The sequence below is a fragment of the Micromys minutus genome (assembly GCF_963924665.1).
Source record: "Micromys minutus genome assembly, chromosome: 1".
Taxonomy (NCBI): Eukaryota; Metazoa; Chordata; class Mammalia; order Rodentia; family Muridae; genus Micromys; species Micromys minutus.
Genome location: NC_137969.1, coordinates 79,180,154 through 79,194,322, shown reverse-complemented (window position 1 = coordinate 79,194,322; position 14,169 = coordinate 79,180,154). Strand labels below are relative to the sequence as shown.

The 14,169-nt window shown below is 35.5% G+C and overlaps 1 protein-coding gene across 11 annotated transcripts in view; it reads right to left on the bottom strand.

The window, feature by feature from the left end:
- Window positions 1-839: 839 nt before the first annotated feature.
- SUCO (SUN domain containing ossification factor) overlaps window positions 840-14,169 on the bottom strand; it is a 56,268-nt gene continuing 42,938 nt past the window's right edge. For 7 of the 11 annotated variants that reach the window (XM_080916271.1, XM_080916265.1, XM_080916270.1 and 4 more), the window contains 5 exons: window positions 10,975-11,079; window positions 9,877-10,031; window positions 9,359-9,450; window positions 4,423-4,478; window positions 840-2,820 (listed from right to left, as the gene is read on the bottom strand). In XM_080916271.1, coding sequence (XP_080772397.1) covers window positions 2,377-2,820; window positions 4,423-4,478; window positions 9,359-9,450; window positions 9,877-10,031; window positions 10,975-11,079 — 852 coding nt within the window. In that variant the 3' untranslated portion in view covers window positions 840-2,376. Of the gene's footprint in view, window positions 2,821-4,422; window positions 4,479-9,007; window positions 9,106-9,358; window positions 9,451-9,876; window positions 10,032-10,974; window positions 11,080-14,169 lie in introns of all 11 variants that reach the window. The other 4 variants (XM_080916266.1, XM_080916267.1, XR_013975026.1 and 1 more) reach the window with 3 other exon arrangements.

Genomic DNA, 14,169 nt, shown 5'->3' with positions numbered 1-14,169 from the left:
TGGGTGTAGGGGTAGAGTTTGTATGTATAATAGCATGAGGGAGAGAACATGTGTGTACAAGCTTTGTAAAAAGTATTGAATTCCTCAAATCATATGTATATGTAAACTTCTACAGATACATTAAGAATTCAAAGAACTGACTTTGCTTGAGTGGAGTAAGTTTTATTTCATTCTGGTTTAATATCTTAACACTACAAATAAAATAAGGTTGGCTACCATGGAATGTTGAAAATCGTTTAGATTTATATACAGGCTCGAGTATGTCTTCCCTGAGACATTTGTGAAAAGTGTTTAGAGGATTTTGGGATTTTTGTTAGTAATATTTGTTGGGTAGACATCCTTAGTTCCAAAATCTAAAATCCAAAATTCAATTGAGCAGTAATTCTAAATTTTAGGATTTTACAGCTCTTGGGTTTTGACTGTTACTTTTTAAAAACACAAATCGTTCCTGGCAATCTTTACTCATTAAAGGTTTCAGTTTTTTGCTTAGTTTTTCCCCCTCTTACATGGAGTTATAATCTAGAGGAGAAATAAAACTCAGACTAAAGCTGTAATTCTTTAGGCAGATGTGTATTTTACTAAATGTTAGAACTGTCTCTTTAGAGTCTGCAAAGGTAAACTATGATTATTAGTGAACAGGATGCTTAGGTCAAAGAGCAGTCTATGGTTGTCTGATATGGTTGTCTGATGAGCAATGCTGTCATACTGATCCTGCAAGATTCCAAAAAACCAAATCAAAGCACCCTTAAATCTATGGTCAGGAGTTAGTAAAAAATTTTTGCAATCTTTTAAAGGACAGAAGAGCCAGTGATTAATAAAGACAAGTGTTCAGATTTATTTGGAAATTCACAGTTTCTAATGGTACTACAGCTCTGTAGTTACAGATTTAAACCCTCTTTTCACAACACACAGTGACTTCCCACTCGGGCTCTGCTTACATCTGGACTTCTCAGGGGCCTGCTGGACCATCAGGCCCTATTGCTCTGAATGGCTAGTTGTGCAGACTGGAAGGGGGAAAATTCATCTCCTAAAACATACTGTTAATCTAAAGCAGCAACTTAAACAAAAAGGCCTTAAATAAATCACATTACAAACAATACCAAAAAAGGTATTTGACAAATTTAAAAACAATTATTAACAAAAGTGCTCAATAAGTTATAACTTAAATTTTACAATACAAAATGGTCAATTCTCTCAAAAAACTTTCACTCATCCCTGTACAATCACACATCAAGAAATCAATTTTCTCAGACAGACACTGCCAATTACTTAAGAGGAAAAAAAAACAAAAAGCAAATAAAGACAGACACTGATAACCAAAAAACAAAAAACAAATGAAGACAGACACTGATAACCAGACACACATATCTGCACATTGTAGCCAACAAAAGCAAACATGAAGGAACCATAATCTACCAGACTTTACCAATCAGACTGAATCGGACCTGTCGAGCTCACTGGCTGTCTGTGACTATGTACAACGGCAGTGACTGGACCATGGAAAACCTGGTCTCGGTGATGTGAAAATTTGGAGGATTAGTGTTTACTGTGAACATTTAGAATGCAATGCAAAGAAATCATCACAAATAGTTAAGTGTGTTTAAAGGTGAATTTATAATAAATTGGTTTCAAATACCTGTCATTTCCAAGAAAAAATCTTACCATTTTACTGAGTTAATAACTCAGGAAAAAAACATAACCCAATCTAACTAAATTAAATGAGACCAAGGGTGAAATCATCACCTTTTATCTGAAAGGCCTTTAGAAAACTTCAGCAAGTGTTTATCCCCAGTGAGACTACTGAGCGACTCTAAGTTGGAAGTCTTTAGGATCTGTATGCAAATGACCCACTGCTGAGCTTCAGGCATGGACCACCTTAAAGCTTTGTAGTGTTTGCAGCTTCAAAAACCTAATAAAGTTACAGAACAAATCAAATGACAGAAAAAGGTCTTCCTCCTCTTCCAGTGGCATTATAAATAGACAAAGGCACATAAATATGGGAAGGTGCAAGAAACGGGAACCAAGCTGAAGGGAGAGGTTTAGGCTTTCATTCCTATCCACCCAAGGAACTGGGCTTACAAATTATTTTTGTCCCAGTAATTATCTGTGAAAACACATCTTTATAAAATATCTATTGTCATCCTTATAGGAAGAGATCAGCCTTGTAAAACTGTAGTTCATCAGCCAAGATTGACACAATCCTGTCTACTATTTTAAAAGGCAAAAAAAAAAAACCAAAAACAAAAAAAAACAAACCAAAACATAATTTCTCAATACTTTCCCCAATATTTTATCCCTCCCCCTGAACCCTTCAAATACCACAGGCTGTTCTTCAAAGAACAACAAAAAGTCCTCAGTATAAATGTTCAGCTCCTTTTAGATCTGTCCCGAGACTGCTGTAACCCCAAATGCTCCCACGGTGATCTCCTTGTTTCCTTTGATTATGTCATGCAGGCTCGGCAATGACCCCGACTTAGTCTGTATAAGAGCTTTTATTAACTTCCCTTGGTCTTGGACTTTAGATCGCCTTCGTTTTAAAGCCCTCTTCTCAGTTTTTGTCTTTTGGGTCTGTCCATTGCACAGACTTGTACAAGCTGAAATGCCACAAAAATAGGACTCTTCTGACTGCGATGAAGTCTCTGAGCTTCCCTCAGATGGAGGGCCCTTGTAAGAAGAGTGATAAACTTCTCCCATATTAGAAAAATCTCTCTGGTTCGTAAAGGGCTTTCTTCCTTTTATATCTCCATTGGCTATAGGGTGCAATGGATCTGCAGGCTTTATTGTCTCAATTTTTTCAGTTTTGTACTTGCAACGTTTCTTCTACAACAGAAATAAAAGCACAGAAATTACTCCTCCTTATCAGATATGAGATGTAAGAAGAAAGTAGCATTGCCTATGAGAAGTAAAACAAGTCTCTCTCTCTCTCTCTCTCTCTCTCTCTCTCTCTCTCTCTCTCTCTCACACACACACACACACACACACACACACTTCTACTGTGAATAGATATTAACACTGACATCCCCCTTTGTAAATGCTACTCAGCTCAAAGTTTCAATAGCTTTCAGCAACTTGTGCATATGGAGTTAGGTAGAGACAGCTAATATCTGAATACCTCTATGTGTCAGATGTTATACTGGTTACTTTCATACATGTTAACCCTGAGAGATTTGCCCTTGGCTCCTACATGAAAAAAAAATTAAACTTTAGAAATCTGGCTCCCTGAGTAAGTTACAAAATAGTAAATACTGAAGTTAGGATTAAATCCAATGCTACATTGCACTAATCTGAAAATTTAAAACTACCAACAATTACTGCTAATCAAAATAAATACTACATAATTTGAGAGGTAAAAAAGAAAATCAGATTATGGGGTGGAGGTCCTAGGAAGATACAAAGCAGGTTTTATTATCTAATGGGATATCTAGGTACAGCCTCTGCTTGTGAAATATTACCACTGCTAGGCTGTAGAGATTATATAACCAGTACTTGTACTGTGCCTGGCACGCATGAGAAGCTCAGTAAATAATGGCTATCTATCATCCAAGGATCAGCAAGTATCCTTTCTGTAAAGGGTTAGATAATACTTAAGGCTTTGCAGGCTTTATTAGTGTCTCTTTAATTAATTCTTGGTTTTATTTTGTAATCCTTTAAAAATAGGAATATACTTCTTGGCTCCTATTTCATTCAAAATAGACCATAGTTTTGATGAGTCCTCTAAACATTAATTTATACCTTATCACCACTGAAAATTAACATATGAGAACTGGGAATTCAATTCAGTTAGTAAAGTACTTGTCCCATAGGCATGAAGCCTCAGGTTTGACCCTGAGTACTACATAAAACTGGACAGGGGCTGTATGCCTGCAGTCCTAACACCTGTACTCCAGAGGTACAAAGAGAAGCTCTATTTCTAGGGATTTCTGAATGCAGCAAGTTTAGGCATCCTGGATCCTGGCACACATAAGGTAAGACTTTATCTTAAACAAACAAAAACAGAGGAGGGAAATCAACATTCCGGTTGGGTGATGGCTTCCATCTACTATCCCAGCCCTGGAAGATTGAAGCAGGAGGACTTCAAGGAGTCTGATGCCAGGGCTGCATACTATGTAGTCCAGGCAAGTCTAAGCTATAGTGTGTGTGAGACCCAGTCTCAAAAAACAAAATGCAGGGCCAGCAAGATGGCTTAGCAGGAAAAGACACTTGGTGCTAAGAACTCACAGGGTGGAGTAGTAACTCTTACAAGTTACCCTTCTCCACTTACACACTAAGTAAATAAAAGCATCAACAACCACCCAAAACAGCTAAAAAGAAAAACAAAATTTAAAATAAAATGCCAAGAAATACACATTAACATTTCAGTTATTGGTGTTTCATTTACTAGCACACAGTTTACAATAGATTTGAAAAGAAGAAGAACATTACCTTTTTCTCTGGAGAGAACTTGAGGGGTTCTACGATGTACAAATCATTCGGGTCTACTATAAGTAAAGAAAAGGGGTGTAAAATGAAAAGCGGATTATTTTTTGTGCTATGACTAAACACCCAAAACAACATTAGTGATTATTAATGAAATGGGTGGCAGCTATCAGGATAACTGTTATTTCTACATTGAAAATTAGTGAGCGAGAATGGTGGGCTCTGGATTTGAATCTGATTACACTTATTTAAAGATTGGTCATCAACCCTGAAGACAACCAACATTTACATAAGTATATTTCCATTCTACATTTTGAATGAACAATTATCACTTGATTCAGGAAGGGTCATTCCCTGGGACCAGACTCATTCCCCACCTGATGAGAAAAATGGCATTCCTGGACAAACAAACACCAAGCGTACAGGTAACCTAAAGATGGATGGACTCAGACAGGCGTACTCAGGATGTGTTGGAATCATTGATGCCAGTTAGAAGAACATAAAGTAAGATTTAGGAATGCTTTTTTTCTAATCTTTTATAGCTCTGATTAAAACTATTAACTCTAAAATATAGAAATAGTTTGAACATGGTACATGTGACCACAAACACACACACACACACACACACACACACACACACACACACACACATACACACACACACATTCTGACATGATAAGGAAATCAGATCTATAGATTCACCTCTGAGTTTCAAAAATTCTGTTACTCAGAAGCACATTTGGAGATCCTACCTTTCCCTCCAATGACAAGTACAGATCTCTAAACAGAGCTATTGAACTTCAGCCCTATGCAACTTGTTAAAATAACTTGTATTCTGACAGAGACTAATTTATCGTAAAGCTATACATACCAGAAACTTGTTAATAACATGACCCAATCAATTACAGCTTGCATTATTCTGATCTCAAACATGGGCAATAAAGATGCTATATTTAAATGAGTTTAAATATTAAAATCTCAAGATACACAAAACAAGACTTTTAACAAAACACAAAGATCTCCTAGGAACAAAAAAAATGTGCTAAGTAAAATTTAAAATTCAATGGATAAATTTAAGAACAGATTAGATCTAGCTTTAGACTCTGTGGCTTAGGAAAAAAACCCAAACACTGAGAAATATATAAGGAAGCAAAAGCGGATTGGACTAACAGCAGAGGCCAGGGGTGAGCTGGCTTCCAAAGGCACTTGCATTTACATTCACACAGCCACACATTCATGATTTTAAAGAAAAAGACAGAAACCTTATGAAAATAATGAGGATACATGAAGATGGATTAATAAATATATGAAATTTGAAACGTAAGAGACTGAGGAATCTAGATAGGTAATATATCTAGGGTAAATTGTCAGCTACAATTTTCCACTACTTAAAAGATATCTAGAGATCTAAAGAGCCCAACAAATCTAACACAGGATTACAGAAAAATAAAAATAATAGTTCAAGAGACTGGTATGGTAGCACACACTTCTAATCCCAGCAAAGGCAGGTGGGTCTCTGTGAGTCATGAGACCAACCTGATCTGATCTGCACAGTGACACAGTCAGTTTCAGGGCAGCCAGTGCTACAGAGAGATATTGTCTCAAAAAAAAAAAAAAAAAAAAAATCAGAAGTTTAGAGCTATAATAATAAATGAAAGAACTTAGGAAAAAAGATTAAAGACATACCAAAGAACTCAGTAAATATACAAGCAAATTTAAAGAAACAATACATATAAAATGCAACAAGATAAGTTAGAATTAAGCAGAAAAACTAAAATTGAGGTAAAATATAAAGATGAATATGATAATAAAAACATGTACACTAAACAGGATAAGCAAAGGCTTCAATAAGATCATTGATTGTATTGGTTCTGAAAGAGGCAAAAATGCTTCTTTAGATCAGTAATTGTACCTTATTTAAAGACCAATGACTGTGAGTAATTTCTAAACTAAGTGTTAGAACAGGGAAATATCCCTTCATTCAAACAAAAAGCCTTGAATTAAGACAATGAAGAAGGAGAGCACACCAGACTGCTGCTACACCAAATGCTCACTCTGCAAAAGTTCAGATGACAGGCTAAGTATGTGTTAATACACCCTAGCATTTAAGGGAAAATGGGTAGATTTTTGGAACTGTAATTAAACATTACCAGAAAACGTCATCCCTACAAGCAATACCAAAGACCCTAAACTACTCTTACAAAAAAAATTCTATACCCATGTAATTTTACTAATTCAAAAGAAAGCTCATGATCCATAACTATGGCGTATCTCAGTAAGATGAAACACAAACTTAGTTAAAAACAGGATATGACAAAAAACAACAACAATAAAGCAAACAGAAGTGACATCTGAAACAGTGAGATGTACATTTCTTAAAGCTCTTGTTTTTGAGGGAAAAAATAAGATATAATTTTTATCTTGCTTGTATATTCTTCAAAAGAAATACTTTCATAAACAAGCAAAACTGAGAGAACTCTGTTGTCCACAGACCTGCCTTGCAAAAAATAGAAATTCAAAAAGAATTAAGAAAAAAGAAAACAATTTTTTTCTTCTCCTTAACTGGTTAACAGATAAGTATATTCAAATTAATATTTATATAATTTTGCATGTGTGTATAAGTTATGTAGGTATATGTATAAACAGAATACATGACAGCAGTATTGCACATGATGGGAGGCAGGATTTAGTATTAATTACTTTGTTGCTATAACCAAACCTGTGAAAAGGTATGGCTTTATCTGAAAGTGGAGGTAGGTTCATTAAAAATGTATAAGGCAAATAAGCAATTGTTAGACTCACACAAGTCCATAACAGAAGGAGAAAAATGTCTCCAAAAGTTATCTCCTCCACCCCCTCACCCCCATGCAGCAACACACACACACACACACACACACACACACACACACACACACACAACTTTTAATAAAGAAAGAAAATGCACAAAACAGATTATTACTCGGCTTTAAAGGAAATCTTATTGCATACTATAACATGGATGAACCCTGAAGATATGTAATATAAAATAAAATATACACAGAAAAACAAAGAGGGCATAATTCCATAGATATGGGATACTTAAAATAGTTAAATTCAAAGGAACAAAAAACACAATAATATTTAGGAGGTGTTAGGTAGAGCAGAGAACAAGGGAAATTATTTATAGACAATAGACATAGTTTTCAGATTTTCAAGATGAAATGACTCAAGATCTGGTTCACAACAACATGAACTTATTTAACACTGCTGAATTGAATTTTATACTTAGAACATAGTTAAAATAATATGATTTTATGTTGCTTACAAAAAGAAAACAAGCTGACATGGTTACTTTCCTGTAAGAACTGAAAATACCAACAAAGTAGGAAAAAATGTAAGGCAGACCAAGAAAACCACTCCAAGAACAGCTTTAATTTTAAAGGAAAGGAAAGGAAAGAAAAGAAAAAGAAAGGAAGAAGGGAGGGAAAGAAGGAAGGAGGGAGGGAGGAAGGGAGGGTATGGCAGAATCAGTACTGAAGTCAATTTCTTCTATGTATTGTCCTCACCTATTGTCCTTAGCTTTCTTTAAAAGCAAGGTTAAGTCAAGATCACATCACTGTCTAAAACAGAAGCAACTCTATTATCAGGGGAAAAGCCTATTTTATTTGTCTTTAAAGAGTTAGAGAGGAAAAAATAAAATGTTAGTTCACTTAGTTTAAAATAAGAGTAGAACTGATAAAGACAAAAACAATCTCAACATATCTCACAACTATATGAGCACACCTCAAAGAAGAAATGCATAGACACCAATCAGAATATAAGTATAAGACCCAAATTACTAAATGTTTAGTAGGATGTGGAACACCTAACAAAGCTGGGAGGAAGCACCGAAAGCTGAGGGAGGTCATTCCCAGAACACCATGTGTTGGTATTTGCTAAGACTGCCATACATGCTATGACCCAGCATACCCACTTCCATTCCTATTGGCAAACCCACGCATATCTTGAAGGCATGTAATAGCCTAAATGAAAATAGTCCACAGGCAACTGTGCTAATGTGAAGCATTGTACAGTGGAGTACTGTACAAGAATCAGAGTAAATGAGAGTAAATGGCATGGTCATGGTGACTCACAGTAATTAGATGTTAAAATATTGCCTACATTGGGAGAGGAAAACACACAAAGCAGGTTTTACAGTGCTAGACTGCATTCTACTTTTTAATTAGGATGTCACTGACTTTATAAAAATTCTCTAAGCTTAGTAAAGGCACATGGAATTAAAGCTTACACTAGTGAAATTCAGGAAGGACTATTTGAAGGACATAATAACAGAAACATTTGGCTTAATTACTAAAATCCTAAAGAAAGGGAAAACAGCTATTTAGAAAGCACCCTTAAATGAAGTATATAATCATATTTCTATGTTCTAAGAATAAATTTTTAAGTTTTTTAATAAACACTAATTACAAACGGAACTAAAATAGGAAAATAGTCACTCAGTATACATCTGTTTATCCAAATGTTAACATGACTTAAATGGAACCCAATTATAAACTCTGGGGCTATGAAAGTGCCTCGAAAGTCCTAAACTAGAGATAAAAAAGAGTCCTACCTGCACAAGAAGAGGAGGCAGAAAAGCACAGGATGCTATGAGAGCACATTGACCATTCAGGTTTTCCATAGCTGTTGAACTTTCTCAAACATCCCTTTCTAAAAAGAAATACTTCTAAACAGGAGCATGTGCAATCAAAACTACTCATTGCTAATTAACTAAGTTCCCCTCCCCACCCTTTGGGCTCAAAGGAACAGAGATTTAAAGCATGAAAATGATAAAGTGGCTTTGACTAGCACAAACACAAAGATAACTTGATTTGGTTTTGGTTGCAGATGAAAACACAGCATGTACATTATACTGATTCCAGAAACCAGGCTATACATGTAGAGCATGTCCATAAAAATGTACCTTCTTTGCCAGTAAACTGCAGAGATTTCGATCTGATGAGGGGAAATGATGTTCTTCTTTTCAAACTCATGTCATCATAGGAAGAAAAGCACCTGACATATTAAGAAAACAACATCACATACATGAGTATATGGGATCTAACTTACTGTGTGGTCTATTTAAATAGAGAATTTGGGACCTGTATAACATATGGAACTAGCCTAAATTAGCACAATTACTGCTAATATAAAACAAATCTTCTCTAAAGGTCTAATCTTACAATGCTATTTCTCCTCCACCTTTGAATGCCACACCTGAACATCTTTCTCAACCAAAATAATTCAAAAATTACTAGTTTCTCTTGATTTTTCAATAGCACTATCTCCATGTATAGTTATCATCTTGCTACAAGAATGTTTTCAATATTTTGGTTTCATGTCCCTTTATCTGCTCAGTATTTCTTTAAGAGAAACAAAACAAAATAAAACAAAACAGTGGTGAAGAAAGAAAAAAACTGTAAAGTACAGTGCTAACGTTACCTTTTAGGGCTTGGATACTGATTGCTTTTAGGAAGTTTTGAAATGTAATCTCCATCAAATTGAGAAGTATTTCGACAACGTTGCATACAGAGCATCAGTCCCAAGACCACACATAAAACCAAAGACATGACAAGGTAACTCTGACGATCTGAAACCTGAAAAGATAAACAAAATTTTAACCATAAACTACTTTAAAGAATAGACAGTGGAACCTAAAACTCAAACAAGTAATTTTAAACAGACAAGGTGCTCTGAAACCATAAATACAGAGCATGCTGCTTGAAAACAAACGACAGACATCTGTTCTTTTTCTATTTTCTCCCCATCTAATTCTTGAAATAGAAAAGTAGTACAGTAAGCATATTTATGCCTCAGACTTAAGCTCACTACTTAACATTCTGTTGATATGCAGTGTGTCTTTCTATCTGCACTCTCTTCCTTAGGGATAAAAGTATGCTAACATACAGCCTTCCCCACTATAAACAACTGAATTACTACTCAGTTATCAAACCCCTCAGACTCAACCTTAATTTCTTATCCTCACATACCCAACATTTCATTAAGGCTGATTTTTCTACCTCTTTAAATATATATTTAATTCAGTTAACCTCTTACTATTTTCTACTTCTAAAATCTTAGTTAGCTTCATCCAGGTAACTGCATCTGCCTCCTCCTAAGACGCTCTCTCCTTATTCTGTTTTTGTCCTTAAACAGGTAATTCTCAGCAGGGTAGCAAATGAGAAATTTCTCAACATGTTAAACATTATTGAAATGATCCAGATAATTTCTTTGCTTAATAATTTTCAATGACTTGCAATGTTCATAATAAAAATTAAACTAAAATGCTTTTTCCAGAAGACCTGACAGAATTAATATAATACCTGCCTTATAGAAAGACCAAATCATGAAAGCCTTGCTTTATAAAACTCTCAACAACACAGTTCCCAAACAATAACATAATGCATTTCGGTGTTTTAAGCTCTACACAAGTAATGGTTTTGTCTGGTTTAAGCTTCGAACTATCCAGTTCATATTCACAAGCTTGTCCTCTGACAACCTTCCTAGGAGCACTGTCTTTCAAGGTAATTGAATAATTACCTCCCGTTTTAATTCTGCTACAGTTGCTGATAAGTTTGAAACAAGCTGCGTCATGTTGGTCAGTTGTGCCTGTAGCAGGTGGATGGCTTCAGTCTGCCGCTGATCCTATAACAAAAGATAATTTTTCTTTATATTCTATCTGTTTATTAACTAAATTATAAATTTAAGTAAAACATGTAATTTGGAAAAACCACTAAGTTCTTTCAAAATGTATTTCTGCAAAAACCTTAATGGAAAAATGTAAACCTTGATGAAAAGGTTTTAAAAAAACATAAAGTAGATAAGAATCTGGGATTGTACTCAATCCTCCCCTCAAAAGGAACTATTCTGTCACTTCCTGCCAGGATGTAGACTACCATGTTAGTTAACAGAAGCTAATGAACTGCTCTTTAACTTACTACTGAACTAGTGTGTCACCAGATACATGCTACTCTGACCAAGTGCTTTTCAAGCAAAGCAGACAGTAGAAAACCATGTAGAAACTTTTCTGAAGTTAGTTTCTGGATATAAGGCATTTTAATATAAAAATTGTAATCTTTCTATTCATAGCAAAATACAATCGAATTCAAGAAGTCAGAAAAGAAGACCACCAAAGTCACCTTTATTGGGTATTAGGCAAATGGTACTAAAATTTGAGTCTATTAATAAATCTAAGGAAGGAAGAAAGAAAAAAAGGCAGGAAGAAGTCCAAGAACTTGAAAACTCTAACTTAAGACTTGATAGAAACTACAAAACCCTTTAGTATTCTAGATCTAAGATCAAAAAGGGTTTCAAACCTCAACTGAGTGTGAGGGAAGAAGGGTGTATAAAACTAACAATGGGGTTTATTACTGAAAACCTTTGGTTCTTTCTAATATAGTTTAACTTTTAAAAATACTAAGCTAATGATTTATTAAATCACTTCTTTTGAAAGCCAACTTACATACAACACTAATTTGCCTGTGACAGTTACAAACGACTACAGACAAGATTAAACTGGTCGATACTCTTGATGCATTTGTTAAGATGACAAGAACATGAAAAGTACCTCTATACATCTTTGAGACATAAAATACAGATGATATATATAAAGCAGAGAAAAAATAAAGGCAATATCAGATTATGGCTCAAAATGTTTCTTGATTGTAACAGCACACACACATGTAAAACTGTAAAACTAGAATTATTTCATTAAGACAGAGGAGTGAACGTATCACTGGTCATACTGTTATCATCTAGACAAGCAATAAATAAATAGAAAAAGATGGAAGGATCAAAAAGAAATAAAGCCGTGCCTTCTATAATCAACAAGAGTATACTACAGAGAAAACCACAAAACATTTTGCAGTTTTATCAAGTTGTAGAAAGGTTGTATATACAAAATGTAATATTCAATGTTTAAATATTTTTCTAGATATGATACCAATAGCTAGATAACTTTCCAAGCATGACATCATATCCAAGTTCCATCATTAGCTATCAGAAAAAAATGAGAATAAGCATTACTTTTTACATTTGACAAAAATCAATAAATATATCATCAAGAGTAACAAGTAAATCAGACGAGCCATTATGTAGCATAGTATTAAAGTACTCTAAAAGTTAAAAGAGACTTTTCATATCACCCAGCAATCTCACTGCTGGGTATGTAGTCAAAGGAGATAAAACAATGTCCAGTATTTATGGCAGAATTATTCACAATAGATAAATTTGTCATCAATACCTATGCCTTTCAGTGAAGAAATGGACAAGAACCAAAAATCTGTGGTACATTTACACAATGGATACCATTTAAAAAAGAATAAAATATAGCTGCTTGTAGCAATGTGGACCAATATGAAGGCTATTAATTCAAGTAAAATGATCCACACACAAAAAACATGGACCATATACAACCAATTGTAGAAAACTATTAAGTCAATCTATGTAGAAGGACAGCAAGGTAAAAAAAATGAAAAGTTCAATAAGGAGCACCTCAACAGAGTGCAAGAATGTTTTCTATTTCTTCTCTAGTACAGTGGAAAACTACTGTTTAATACTCCTCCATTGCTAATAGTACTGCAAGTTGGAACAACCACTCTGAAATCAATCTGGCGATTGCTCAGAAAATTAGAAATACTTTTACCTAAAGACCCAGCTAAACTACTCTTGGGCATATACCTAAAAGATGCTCCACCATACCAGAAGGACATGTGTTCAACTATGCTCATATCAGCTTTTTTCATAATAGTCAGAAGCTAGAAGTAACCCAGATATCCCTCAGTCAAAGAGTAGATACAGAAAAATGTGGCTCATTTACACATTGGAATACTATTCCACAATTAAGAATAAGAACATCATAAATTTTGCAGGCAAATGGAAGGAACTAGAAAATATCATCCTGAGTGAAGTAACCCAGACCCAAAAGGACATGCATAGTATGTACTCACTGATAAGTGGATATTAGCTCCAAAACACAGAACACCTAGGATACAACCCACAGACCATAAGGAGTGTAACAAACAAAAAGGCCCAAGAGAGGATGCTTCAATCCCTATAGAAGGGGAAAAAAAAAATCATGGGAGGCAAAGGGCGGGGGGTACTTGGGTGGGACAGGGGAGAGGGAAGGGAAAAGGAGAACAGGATCAGGTATGGGGTTAGGGCAGAAGAGAAGCTCAGAGGGCCAGGAAAATGAATGGAATTATACAGCCTAGGGAGTGGGAGGTGGGGACCCTCTAGAAAGCACCAGAGATTGGGAGTGAGAAACTCTTGGGACTCAATGGGGGTGACCTTAGCTAAAATGCCCAACAATGGGGGAAGGGAACTCTAAGAGTCCACCCCCAATAGAAAGACAGGACCTCAAGTGAGGGATGAGGTTAGAAAATTTCTGACCCAGAACTGTTCCTGTCTAAAAGAACTGCCGGGACAAAAATGGAGAAGAAACTGAAGACAGGAGCCTAACATGGCTGTCCTCTGGGAAGCTCTACCAGCAGCTGACTGAGACAGATGCAGATACTTACATCCAATCATTGAACTGAAGTTGGGGACCACTATGGTTGAATAGGGGGAAGGATTTAAGAAGCTGAAGAGGAAGGCAACTTCATAGGAAGACCAGCAGTCTCAACTAACCTAGACCGCAGGGAGCTAGAGACTGAGCCACCACCCAGGTAGCACACACAAGATGGTCAGAGGCCCCAGGCACATATATAACAGAAGATTGCCTGGTCTGGCCTCAGA